The sequence below is a fragment of the Watersipora subatra genome, chromosome 11 (assembly GCF_963576615.1).
Source record: "Watersipora subatra chromosome 11, tzWatSuba1.1, whole genome shotgun sequence".
NCBI classification, from domain to species: Eukaryota; Metazoa; Bryozoa; class Gymnolaemata; order Cheilostomatida; family Watersiporidae; genus Watersipora; species Watersipora subatra.
This window is the reverse complement of record NC_088718.1, coordinates 7118124-7131815: the sequence shown is the minus strand read 5'-3', so window position 1 is coordinate 7131815 and position 13692 is coordinate 7118124. Positions and strand designations below refer to the sequence as shown.

General features: G+C 35.8%; 2 protein-coding genes across 3 annotated transcripts; one reads left to right on the top strand and one right to left on the bottom strand.

Annotated features, from left to right (window-relative positions):
* Window positions 1–69: 69 nt before the first annotated feature.
* On the bottom strand, window positions 70–6938 carry LOC137407734 (gamma-glutamyl hydrolase-like). Its single transcript, XM_068094115.1, has 4 exons — window positions 6349–6938; window positions 5739–5876; window positions 2098–2290; window positions 70–1072 (listed from the first exon to the last, which is right to left on the bottom strand). Exons 2-4 carry the CDS (start codon window positions 5851–5853, stop codon window positions 433–435), a joined length of 948 nt encoding a protein of 315 aa, XP_067950216.1. The 5' UTR covers window positions 5854–5876; window positions 6349–6938; the 3' UTR covers window positions 70–432.
* Window positions 6760–12957, top strand: LOC137407735 (ciliary microtubule associated protein 1A-like). Of its 2 annotated transcripts, XM_068094117.1 has the most exons (6): window positions 6760–6783; window positions 7405–7581; window positions 8362–8494; window positions 9916–10061; window positions 10404–10645; window positions 12239–12957. In XM_068094117.1, the coding sequence occupies exons 2-6, from the start codon at window positions 7437–7439 to the stop codon at window positions 12329–12331; spliced, it is 759 nt and encodes a 252-aa protein (XP_067950218.1). In that variant the 5' UTR covers window positions 6760–6783; window positions 7405–7436; the 3' UTR covers window positions 12332–12957. The 2 variants fall into 2 exon arrangements, with proteins under 2 accessions (XP_067950218.1, XP_067950217.1); XM_068094116.1 differs by lacking the exon at window positions 6760–6783 and having other exon boundaries at window positions 7319–7581.
* Window positions 12958–13692: the final 735 nt, after the last annotated feature.

Below are 13692 nucleotides of genomic sequence, written 5' to 3'. Positions count from 1 at the left end.
AAAGGAGCTAAAATACAGAAAGTAGTAGTACTGTAGTACTACAGGAAGGTTGCAGTAACTGCAGCATAGTATGGGTACATAAATTTATTACTAGTAGCTATCAGTATAGAAAAGAGAGATTGTTCATGCCGTCATAAGATTAGTGATTGTCTTCTCTTTTGCGCCGATTTGTGTTACTAATTAATGGCCCATTATAGATGCCATTAATCACTTCTGTTGAAATATAACATAAAAATACAAAATAAATATAAAGCTATAAAAATGTCTTTTGTGCAATCTGTTGAAGAAGAGACAGATTACGAGCAGCAAATTAAAAAGACTCATTCAAAACTTTACATGCACTTTTCATCTAGTCGGTTACAAAAAGTTTCCCTTTCAACTATAAATCACACCAAAACATTGCATATATTATTGCATATCTGAAGGTATAGTCTATAATTGGTCAAAAGGTGGTATATCCTCATCTGTGAAACAATATGTTTCTATAAATGCCCTTGAGTTAAATCTTGATTGGAAATTATTGATTAAAAATCGACCTTCTTCTGATAAAGATCGGAATGCATTTGAGTTCCTCTTTGCCTCGGCCACTAAAAAGTCGCTCATATATTGAGAGACGAGTATAGCACCAGGTGAATGGTTGTAGCGATTTCCAACCACATTGAAAAAGTTGGCTTTCTCTGGGTGAAATTGGACACCATAAAATGGGTATTTCTTGCTCTCCATAGATGAGACATATTCGAGGCCTGCACTGTCAACATTAGTAGTAAGAACGGTGAAGAATTGGTTCATCTGTTTGGTAGCATTGTAGGTGTGTGAAGACAAGCAAAGATCATGGTTGTTTGCTGTCAAGTTGTCTTCTCTCATCATAGTAACAAGGCTCAAAGGCATTGAGCCATATAGCTTGCTGTTCATAGCTGCCGGAGTAAAGTTGACGGGAAGGGATACGCTGTCTGTACCGATACATTTGCTGAGTTGATTGCGCCCAGAAGGCCATGTTGTCATGTCCTCAAAGCCTTGACATGTTGCCCATATCGGATAATGTATTCCAGCATCATTCATAGTCATGGCCATTCTATAACCATAGAGGAGAGGGAAACTTTCTTTTGTTGTTTATTTGTTTATTGCTTATTTAATATTGTTTCTAATCTGTTTTATGAGCCAGCAGAGCCTCAGATAACTTTTGTTTAACACTTTGAAGCTTGGGCTAGAGACAATTTGGGGAATTGTTTCTCCACCTGATCCTACGCCTGAGAAAACTTCCTAGTTTTGTTGTTTTTTCTTACTTAGGTTTTAGCCAGGATCATGAAATTCTAGTTGCTTTGTGCTTCCTAAGTTTTTTGTGAAATTCTCAAGTTTTAAATTGATTGGATTGCTAGTTCAGGAGATATCACCAAAACACCGACAGTATTTCAAACTGACCGAGAAATTAAAAATGGTTGATGACTTGAAGTAAATTTCTAATGACACACTGATTAAAATTTTGGTAAAGCTCAGAAATATACAAAGCTAAAAAGCTCCTCCCAGCAAGTTTTCCACAACACTAGTTGTTTTTTTATTCATAACAAATATACACCGACCAGACTCTGTGCACTGGAATCATTAAGTTTTTACAGTTACCATTTCCAGTTACCAGTTCTAGTTAGAGTATACCCGTATACCCAACCAATCACATTATATATCCATCCTACAAACTAATACGACCAAGCACACCAGACAAACAATTTGCCTGTCCAATATCTAAAATATCCTTGTATCATAAAATCTTTTTTAAAGTATTGTTGAATCCCCATGTTGTTACTTAGTCATTTTACACATCCCTCATCATCATTTGACAATAAAATTAAGTTATTATTAATCCAACTCATTTCAACTTGATATGAACAAACTGCAAAAAACAAATACATAACAATTATTTTGAAAATATCATTGCTAGCTCCTTTAACAATCTTCCACCTAATATATGTTCTCTTAACAGAGAGGAAATTTTAAACACTATATGTGAAATATAGTTGAGATCAAATCAACAAGATATTTTTAAAAATTTTCAGCAATACATCTTTAAATTATTCAGATCATGGAAGGAGTGATATTTCTTACTTTTGTATTTTCACGGCAGCTTTACCAAAAGGTGAGCGCGTGACATGTTTTATATCACCTCCAGGTAATAGTACTCCATTTAGTCTCGGTATAAGCTGCTCGTAATAAGAATCTGATTGGTTGACAAACACAGGCACAACTCCGCCTCCTCCTTGCTCGATAAATGATTTGTAGGCTGAGAAGACATACTGACCTGCGATAAAAAACATTAAAAAGGTTTTACCTCCTAAACAGGTCTGTACAGCTAGCCTAATTATAAGCTTTAGCGTAAATCTACAAAAAAATTTGAATTTACTCCGGATGAGGGTTAATACAATATTTAGTACAGGTATGACTTCCAAGAAGTTTATTTAAATTTGTTGTTGTAATAAAGCTTTCTTAATAAATATCTGTTTGAAATTAAAATTTGTCGTTATGAATTTATAAAGTTTAAAGAATACATCTGAATATATTGATAAAGATTTTCAAATTTGTGCAATCCACAATCACATGGAAGTCTCTAATTTTATTAAAGCTATCTTTTCTTGAAAAATTACAAAAAAAACATTCTATCAAAATAAAAGCAATGTTTGGTAGATTTGTGTTTTACATTCATTTTGTTTTTTTAGATATAAAAATTTCTTATTACCCACCTTATGAAAATATTTATTACATTACCACGGTAACCAATAAACAGCTATCTTAAAGCAACTTCCTGTAGCATTTGGCCTCTCAAATCTGGTGTATTTTAAGAACTCCCTCCTTTGCAAAACCTAAACCTCTACTTTCTTTAAAGAAATTAACAATAAGAACCCTAATAGTTACCGATCAGTAAATAATTAAATTAATTCTTGCGTTACAGCTTTGGCTGTTACAATCATTCTTTCAAAGTTTTATATAATTAATTTTTCTTAATGTATGCAATTATCTGAAATACAATTAAATAAAATAGAATGTATTATTGTATAAAAGCTAGTGAAATAAAAGACCATTTGCTCCAACACCCTGGTTTAGACATGCGAAGCAAATCTTAGAGAGGATTAAATTTGTATGCCAGCTTTTGACTATGCAAACAAAATTGTTTCTAATTCCGAGTTTGCGTCACATCAAACAGCTTCTCACACGATGCTTAACCATTTTTGAAAGTTTCCAGCAATTTTATTGACAACTGGACAGGTTAGCCAGAGAATTAGATAGCTGAAGCCAAGCTATTTAAACCGGATTCTTGTTGGGAGAGTTTGTTTGGTTACTTTGTAAGCATGTATAATTCCTTGTTGACAAGCATTTTAATGCATTCTGTTGACCAACACTGTGAGTAACCTAATTATGTATGATACCTTGTTTGTGCCTGCCCCTAATAGTGCGATAGTTTGTGAATAGTGCAATTCATAAACTCATCCGTGTTTACATCGGTGAATAGTCCGCCACATGGCGTTCCCATTACAGAATATGGTCGTGAAATGATGAAATATTAATCCCGCAGTAATCTAATCTTATGTTCTATCTACATGTATATAGAAATAGATAAATCTATATTCTATTTATTAAGATTATTAATTTCATTTAATCTATATTTTCCTTCATTATCATGAAGGAAAATATATAGATTAGGCAACCCGCAGCAGCCATCACCATTGCTAGAGTGATGTACATTGCACAGACTGTCACGAATCACGAAAGTGTGACAGCTGCAATGTTTCTTGACATACGCGCGCAACCTTATTGCCACTGCCAAGGTTGCGCGGATATGTCACGAAACATTGCAGCTACCACACTTTTCTGATTCGCCACCGCCACTGCCACAATCATTGCCACTGCCGATTTACTGTGAACAGATCAACGAATGATCACCGAGAGCACAACTCCGCCATTGTGAACTAGCCTTTAGATTCCAATGATTATCACACTGGGTGCTGACGTTCTTTATGTTTGCCTTACGCCTTTGTATCTGTGCAAACATGATAGGCGTTATTACAATGAAGACATCGTTTAGTTGTGTGCACTTATACTTTATTCTTGTAAGGAACTTAACTTACTGCAGGTGTTTAGAGAACAAACCTATCAGCTGCCTCGTAACAAAACGGAGCTGTTTATATAGTAAGCGTTTCAAGAGCTTCCATAAATAGTGAGCTAGTTTCTATAAAGCTGATCTCCAAGCTCTTTTATAAATGTCATGTAGCTTGTTAAGCAGTGTGTTGTGTAATTGACATACATATACAAGTTGAAACAGGTCCTTTTGTATGCCACCTACATTTCTATGTATTTTTATTTGACATCCTACAGAGGGTTTACAACTCCAGAGGGTTCGCAACTCCATCGCTTAAACATATTGTAAGATTGGTAACGGACATAAATGTCAAGTATAACAACAAACTTCAACAAGACTTCTGCTCATCGCTATTTGGGTGCCAGTTTCAGTAGCCTTGAATCCTTGATTTAAACGCCAGTTTCAGTAGCCTTAAATCCTTGATTTAAACCCCAGTTTCAGTAGCCTAAATCCTTGGTTTAAACGCCAGTTTCAGTAGCCTAAATCCTTGACTTAAATACCAGTTTCAGTAGCCTAAATCCTTGATTTAAACGCCAGTTATAGTAGCCTAAATCCTTGATTTAAACATAAACCAAGTCAAGAGAAGATACCAAATACGTATGCAACAACATCACTTTAACACAGGGTTGGCCGATTAAAACCAAATGATTTAAATCATTCTAAAAAATCATGTTGAATGATTTTTCCATGTCAAAGACTGTGATTTAAATCATCTTAAAATATCATGTTTGATTCGGGACCTATGAGACTTATAAAAATAGGACTTATAGAGGGTCTACTGTGAATATGAACTGCACAACTTGGTCAAAATTAAAATAAAAACAACTTTTAATAAATTAAAGTAATGCAAAGTTGTTTTGTTATGTACCTAATGTTTTAATGTGGCACAGTTCAACAAAATAAAATCATATTATGTTAGCGATTATGAAAAAATGCTGATAATTGATGTTTTCAAAAAAATCCGATTTAAATCAAAAAATCTGATTTAAATCAAAAAGATCCGAGAAAAGAAATTATGATTTTCTCTAACCCTGCTTTAACGACATGACTTGAAATATTAATCAAGTTCGTTAGTTATTGCGTTATCTGGTAATCTGTTTTTTTCATTGGTTTTTGTAACGCTTTTCATGTAGGCCTACCTTTCTTGTAATGAAACTACATGTCTGTTAACATTTTGCTCTAATCTGTAAATAAGTTTTATATCAAAGCTAGAAACTAAATGTGTTTAATATTGTTTAAAAAATTATAGTTGAGTTGCTGGAAATCTCTGATATCTGATAATCTTTAGTGGCACTTTGTATACAAATTTTACTACTAAAAAATATTACATGTACCGGTTTCAAGGGAAACTGATCACTGTTAGTGATAAAATAACAAACTAAACAACCAAACTCATTGGTTGTAGGAGTCTTCTCTGATTGGTTGTCGTAATAAAGTAGAAGTCTACTAATTGAACAAGAGCACAAGGATGTTTGACCAATTACTCAATAAGTTTCTGATTGGACGATATGCAAAGGTTTTTGAAGAGTCTGTGGATCTGGTTTTTAGCGAAATGTTCACAATTGCAAACAGCCTCAGGAATGCTGTACTCTATTGTATTGTGAAGACAACTCACCTTTGCAAGAGCCATGAAGATCTTCCTGTATCATCAGCCCTATGATTGGCTGTGGGCTTGGGTAAGTGAAAGCTGCACCAAATAGGAAACAAACTAACAACAATATGGCCGTCATTATTCTTTGGATTCTCAGCCCTTCTGAAATAAGACAATTTAAATATATACACCGTGTTCCTGGTGTATATTTTAGTAGTAGGGCTGGAGTACTTTAAGATTACTTTTTAAAATAATATGAACATCCATATTGAGCTTCTCAACAATGCCCAGTCATTTTGAGAAAGCTTATGGTAATTTCACTGAAAGCTGTACAGTTTAGTATAGCTGTATGATTTAGTAGGAATCCCACAGCACAGGTAACCATAGCATTGCCTTTTAATCATGCACTATTGTTTTTCACTAAGTAGAGTACAATATTACACTAAGTAATATAGTACCTTCTAAATACTTTCTTTTAACCCACAAGCTTCTTGTTAAAACACAAGCTATAATGACAAGCTAGTGTCAAAAAGCACGCCTAGCCAGTTGCCTACTACACCCACACTGCGTGTTTCATAGTAAGATATGGCTAAAATATTACTAGTGACTCTTTCAAACTAATGACTCTACTTACAAATGGTGGTGGTTGATAAAACTGGGAAGTAAACACTCGTCTGCCAACGCTACCTGTCCTGCTGCTACTCAGGCGTGACTGTCCAAAGTCCTGCAACTTAACGTAACCTTTATTCAAGTGAAGCGAAACGTGGAATTTCCCAATACATGTAGTTCATGTTCATACACCGGACGTAAGTATGGACCTTTTGAATCGCAGGCTAAGTCTATTGATAAATAGCAATAAAAGGACTAGCCATTGTCGTATGGTGTCCCTATACGACACTGGGGCTAGCAACTAGTGTAATCCATACGTATTTGGTGTTGTCGCTAAGGCTGATATCTCTCTTAGCCGTGATTGGTTCCTGAACGCATGTGTTGTTCTCCCTAGCAACAGGTAAGAAAGCATTCAATACGTTCAGGTCAGTTATTGTCAGTGACAACACGTATACCAGCAGTAAGTGAATCCTCTAGTCTGTGTTTAAAACTTCACTGTTTTGTTGTTTCTATATAATAAACTAGTAGATGCATTTTAGCTATTGGTTAAAATCTACATTTTACAGCACTGATAACTTGATATGAATGATTACATGAAATTAGTAGATTGACTTACCTCTTTAAGTCGCAGCTATTTCCTTTCAATCTTCTTCTTGAGACATGCTGCCTACAGGCTTCATGTAATGTATGTGTTTCCTCTGAGGTGCCCTCTATTGGCTTCATATAATCTATGTGTTTATCTCTGAAGTGCTGTCTAAAAGCTCATGTCATCCATGTGTTTACCTACAAGGTTCTCTCTTTAGGCTTCATATAACTTATCTCTTTTGGGTACGTATTTGTACAACATATCTTAGCATCCATTTTAGTTATATATTTCCTAAGCTGCTAGTAAAATTATTAATAATGCCTATGGCTTATCTGTTTATTATCCCCGAGTGAGATCTAGAGACAGAGGAAGCTGTCAAGGCTAATGAGATGAGCAGTGCATGTGTTCATTGTGTTCTCACAGATCATTAGTTTGACTAACTATATGAAATCAATAAAAATATTGACCTATTCTAAATATGCCAATATATTTTAGGTCATTCTCTCCGTCAGTAGACAGACTACAATATGGTGTACGAGTATACAAAGCCAAGGGGCCCAGTGGCGGCCATGTACAGTAGCCCTGGACCAGCGTACAAACTACCTGGTCTAGTAGGGCAACCGCAGCATGATCCCAGATCAGTGCATGAACGAAGGCCAGCCTATCCATTTGGTGAGTAGAAGACATTAAGAGCACTTGCAAGTACTTGGCATGTCTATATTGAATTTGTAAAACAATACAGAGAGAGCAGACTGCTATCCATGCGCCAGACTGTTGAATGCCAGTGTAAGCTGACACTATAATAATAAATGAATAGAGGTATTTAGTAATCGCGGCCAATTGAATACTTCATTTTATTCTTATAATGTTTTGATACCTTAGATCAAACATGGCCGATAAGATCAGCTCACTTAGAAACCAATTCATAGACTATAAGGCCGGGTTTCTGAATGAGCGATCTTAGTTTGTAGAAATTAAAAACCGCATTCAAACAGCGCGTATGATACATTTGTAGCTACAAAAACGTCGTTTTATTTAAATTTTACTCAAGCGGATTTATTTTTGGTTAATAAACAGACATAATCTTCAATTTATTTTTATTAGTGACCATTGGACATCCTTTATAAAAGTCTAAAAACATAGGTGTGTGCATATTGCACAATCTATGGTTTTGTTATTGACTATGTAGGATTGAAGTTGTTTTCTCATAAGATGGGCGAGGCATGAATGATTGACTACGAAGAAATCAACTTGTGATACAAACATAAGTCTATGGTATCATCATCTGAGTAGCATTTTTTCCTAGCTAAAAAGTTTATTTAAATTAAAAATATATTGCATATATTACACTAAATTATTATTACATTCTACCATCCTTTTTAATAACTGAGAAAATTTGAAAATAAATAACACATTTTTTACTAGCAAATATTACATGTTTTCTTTGCTCAGGAGTGAAACATGGAAAGTTCGCCGACGAGTGTGGACCAGGTCCAGCTTATCTACCAGATCCTAAAATGTTTAGGGATGGCAAGGATGGCACCCCTCACTACTCTCTTTACTCTAGGAATGCACCATTGTCTACGTAAGTCACGCAGTGCATTTTTAAAGGACTGCGGCATCTGCAAGGCATCTCAAAATAAACTATTCTAGATTATACAAGCTCCATGTGAACCTTGTCAGCAAGATTTTACAAATTTTGCTGACAATTTTGCAAAATTGTACAGAAAAATATTAACCCTTGTTTCAAACTAGATGCTACTGTTAAGCATCTTTGCATTATTGCATGAACAACAATTGTACATAAAAAACAACAGTAAAATTAGAATTAGTTTTTGCGAATTTATATTATTAAGCTAGAGCTTGTCAGTTCAATTCCTAAAGTTTGGAGTTGTTTTACCAACCAGTTCACTTGCCTATTGACAACTTCCGAAGAGGCCTACAATTTTTCGTAACCCCAAATAATATCATTTCATTATGTTACGTATGTTTGAAAGAAGTTGATTGAACATTTCAAAATGTTTTGGTTTTTATCGAACACTTTTTAAAAATTGGCATAAAATATGCAATTAATTATTCCTTTAGTTGAGAGAAGTTTAATGACTGCAAGTTTAATGATGTTAATAACTTGTTTAGAAGCTTCACTTGTGGTTTGTTTCCATATAATAGAAAACAGATAAGACAGTTGGAAGGTTGTGGAAGGATTAGAGTTAGGAACAGCTATAAAATATAGTACAAACTCTAAAAAATAGATGTATGCTGTCAATTTTTGCGTTTCCATGCTTCAAATGGGAGTTTTCCGCTGCCGACGAACTCGCACCTTACCGTTTCAACGATTCGTAATTCCACGATATTGATCTATCCAAGATTCGTGATGTATCCCTTAAAACAAAATTTGTTAAAGTGGACTCGCTTTTGGCTCACGTTCACTTTTTAATTCATGCGTAGTCAAATAGTTTACTAGCTAAACCAGAATGCCTGATGGCAATTTAATTTTTGTGTTCCTTATTGCTGTGCTCTATATTGCAAGATATCAATAAAATTTACTACTTACATGTAGTATACAGGTCTTACTTAAGAGGTTGCAATAAATCAAGCAGAAACAGGAGTGAGTAGCAGTAGATATCGTAACAGAGGCCCCGCTTTGTTTCGATTGTGTGCTGAAATCAATTAGCCTCCGCTAGGGAGAGATTGGCGGAATATTATCAATTCGGATCTATCAGCAGTATTTCTATGGCATCGAAGCACTCCGATAACGGATGCCTTAGGAAAAAATTAGCGAAGTGAAATGGCCTCGAATGCATTTGAATTTCACCGTTTCTATGATTCAGGGAGGAAGCAACTTTGTATTCATTCGAAACACGAAAATACTCTCTTATCATTATCATATGTAGCAATAGTTGCAGTATTAAGTCAGATATGAATAAAAGTTGAATAAAAGTTTACCAGCATCATGGTAGCACAGTCTAAGCAGGTAAATTCAAAATGTAACCTTCAATCTTACAGTTTCAATGTGCCTGGAGCAGGAGCCTACCAGCCTGAGGCTACAGGTCAAATGGGCTACTTTAGACATCCTGCCTATAGCATGGGAACCCGTCACAGAAGTAGAAAGTCTGACAATACACCGGCCCCTAACGGTTACACTTTGCCAGGTATGATCGACAGTTTACGCATGGTTTTTCATGGCAGTGCAGAGTTGGCCCATGTTTTGGGCACATGGCGCACATCTTCGTCACCTCAAATATTTAATAGTTTAGGAAACTGGGAAATTTATCTTGTAGAAGCTAAAACTAAACTAGCCGATCGTAGTATTTTATGGTGTTTAAAACATCTAACTGAAGCAATAATGAAAATGTAATGCTATTGCCCAAAACACAGGATATGATGTCACAAATAACTGTTTTTTAAGAATGTGACAGGAAGAATAATGAACATGTTATGTCAGTGCCCAAAACACAGGATATGATGTCACAAATGACTTTTTTTCTGCGTAGGAATGACTGGAGCGACAAAGCAGAGTGGAAAGAGGCAAGCCCCGTGCTACAGCTTAACAGGAAGGAGTAAGATAGGAGGATTCTCAGAAGACCTCAAAAAGACACCTGGACCTGGAGCCTACAACACTACTGAACCAAGCACTTACAAAGACAAGCGACCTGTCTATAGCATGACTAGTCGTAACACAATGCCCGGTGATGCTACACAGAAACCAGGGCCAGGTGCCCACTCTCCAGAAAGGGTAAGATTACAGGCTATAGACCTAACTAGCTGTTTTCACTCGATAATAGCTGCATTAAGCTCTTCATTGATCTTCAATAGGAATTTTTTGCCTAAAACTAACTTGAAGGGTGCTAAGACATCGAAGCAGTAACACGCTGCCAAGGTGGAAACATTGACAACCTACATATCTCCACAGCCTTTTGGATTTTAGTTCCAGCAACAAACTTTTGGGAAAACTTTTTTATCACATTATTAACCAGCATATGCGAGGTTTTCTCAGACCACCGCATAACATGCATCCATTTCACAATTTCTAATCCAGCACATACAGACAACCAATATTTAATTGTATAATAAAGAGTGGCAAATCTTTTAGCAGTGTAAAACCTTGCTCACATCAGACATTTGTAAACCACCATAATGGTTTACGTTGTTCAAACAACACAAACCAGTAATTTTTCGTTTGTATCATTCGTCTTCTATGCTAATATTCACACGCAAGTTTTGTCAGTTATCCGTCAGGTTTGTACGATGGATAGTCGCCGATGTTAGCCTGGTTTGTGAGATTTTCATTACTTTGGTTTATATTGTTATGACTTCTCTCTGGCTAAGGCAGTAATCAATTACTAAGAGTCCATACAGTGATAGTGTAGCGACACATCCCCGTCATAGCGTAGTGATACACCCCCATATGGCGCTGCAATACCATCATAGAAACAGTCGTGTCGCTCTCATTCTGTCGCGATTCAGCAGCGTGTGATGGAGTTACAACCTTGAGCATTGCCTTTCGAAAATAAGATGCGATAACAATGCAACCATGAATATACCGTATTTTTTCAGACTTAGCCGCTACTTTTTCTCATGTTTTGAGCCATGCAGCTTACATAAGGATGCGGCTCATCTGCGGCTTTTTCTTTCACCGCTAGGGCGCATCAATCGGAATCTCCAGTTAGTGCGCCATTAGCGGTGAAAGAACAAACCAAACAGTGCCCAACGGTACTGTTCCGTCAGGCACTGGGTTAAAAAGCGACGGTTTATACAGAACAGTGCCTGACGGCAGTTCCGTTTTAACTAGCAAAGTTGCTGCCATGTTAAAAATCACCGTCCCGAGTTCTGCGACCTATACAAAGGTGCAGCCTATGTATTCTTTTATTATTGGTTTTTTTAAAATAAAGCTGATGCGGCTTATATAAGGGTGCGGTTGATAGTCCGAAAAGAACGGTAATTATTTGTAGTAGTTCATTGTATTAAAAACGATGCAAAATCTTTGGGCAAAAGAAAATAGGACAATTATAAAATGCATAGCTCATAGCAGTATGTCCTCGTAGTGAGCCGAGTTGATAATAAGCTATAGAAATAATTTGCATTAGTTCTTGACCTTCTCTATTGCTCACTGAATGAATAAACGATTAGAAATAGTAAGTAAGAATTACTACTAACCACAAATAACTTTATGTATCCTCCAACGATTTCCACAAAATATTTAGGCTTTGCCGCTGTTACACCTTATTTATAATTTTATAAGTTGAAATCATCACAGACATGTGTAGATCTGTAGATATCTCAAGGATATGCAGTCAGCATTAACTACTACTATGTTGGCTCTTTACAGGTTTATATGACCAGAAACTCTGCACCGGTCTACAGTTTCGGTATCCGACACACCCAGTACGAGGCACCACTAATAGTCGAAGTGGAAGATTAAAGAACAGACAACTTCTTATCTTCCAGTCATATGTTCGTCATCGTCTCTAAAACTTTTTCGCTCTCATATTTTGTAAAGAAGTTTTGTTTCTGATCTCGATACAGCTTAGCTTCAATTCTTAGCAATAACTTAGCCTATTTCTCACTTCCTGAGCAACAAGAATACAGCATTCATGTTTAGCAAGTATACATTTCTATTCTTTATACAGAATTAATAAGCATATTATAATGTACAACGATCTGTTAGAGATCTTCACACCAGAGCCATACAAAAGCAAAGTTAATCAGAATCTTCGACTAACTATTTTTGTCTACCAAAGATTTACGACAACGAAAAGCTTTGTTTTTGTTAAGCTCTCATGTTTGCACTGTTTGTTGGAGTTTTCTTATCTCTGATTGGTTTAGCGTTCGAGATAAGCAGCCGTGAACCAATGAATTTCTGAAATTATACCCTGGCTTCCAATTGTCTAGTGATAGATTGCTGTGCATCTTTTATTTTTGTCAAGTTTTCAACATTTCGATATTGTGCAAATTTGTGAATGAGATTTGAACGTTTGCTCAAATTATGTGATTATTATTATTACTATTTTGTTGTTGTACTTTGTCTGAAAGTCTTAAAAAATATATGGTGGGAGTCTAAACGTGATGACTTGTTCAGTAATAAAATGGATGGTTTGCATGGAGAATGCAACCTACCGTAAAACCTCTATTAGAATGCGATGGCGCTCTATTTTTTTAGTGGCTTTGTATTAGAGGTGACTTCAAATAGAGGTGGTGCTTTATTTTTCGACTGGCTAATCAGAATTTTGAGAAGACTAATTTAACCCCTTCAAAGGCCACGCGATGCACTGTCCTTAATGAGGAGCGACATTAATGCCGTCGATTTCAGCATTTTTGCTATACTTTTCATATACGTCAAAGTATCAGATTGAGTTAAACAAGAAACTACTTTGAGAAAATTATTAAATGGATACAATTACTAATTATTTTGATGATGCTATTTAAAAATTCGTAAAGCTTTGGAATTAGAAAACAGACTTCGACACTCCATAATAATGGACGCTATTATGTCGTACAGCGTTCCTGAAAAGTATTCCCATCGTTCATCAAAACACCAACTCTTCGTATCAAGTTGTAAACCACTTTATGAATGAATCTGAAGACAATGGACTGGATTTAGACCTTAATGACTTTGAATCAGAGTGTAGTTCTGATGATTGTGACGATCGATTTTCTCGGGTACTCGTCACAAAAACCATGGTAACCACTACAGCAACAACCAAAGAATTGATTATTAATGATGTAAAGGAGTCATTATTAGCACCATTTTGTGGACACTTTTCTACTGATCACTTTCTATTA

What these genes read in the sequence shown, in the direction of transcription:
- LOC137407735 (XM_068094117.1), top strand. Translation starts at nt 7,437, where the DNA reads ATGGTGTACGAGTATACAAAGCCAAGGGGCCCAGTGGCGGCCATGTAC. An exon ending in AGGAATGCACCATTGTCTAC is followed by an intron (nt 8,495 to 9,915) that starts GTAAGTCACGCA and finishes TCAATCTTACAG; the next exon opens with TTTCAATGTGCCTGGAGCAG. An exon ending in GTGCCCACTCTCCAGAAAGG is followed by an intron (nt 10,646 to 12,238) that starts GTAAGATTACAG and finishes GGCTCTTTACAG; the next exon opens with GTTTATATGACCAGAAACTC.
- LOC137407734 (XM_068094115.1), bottom strand. Translation starts at nt 5,853, where the DNA reads ATGACGGCCATATTGTTGTTAGTTTGTTTCCTATTTGGTGCAGCTTTC. An exon ending in TCTTCATGGCTCTTGCAAAG is followed by an intron (nt 2,291 to 5,738) that starts GTGAGTTGTCTT and finishes TTTTTATCGCAG; the next exon opens with GTCAGTATGTCTTCTCAGCC. An exon ending in GCTGCCGTGAAAATACAAAA is followed by an intron (nt 1,073 to 2,097) that starts GTAAGAAATATC and finishes CTATGGTTATAG; the next exon opens with AATGGCCATGACTATGAATG.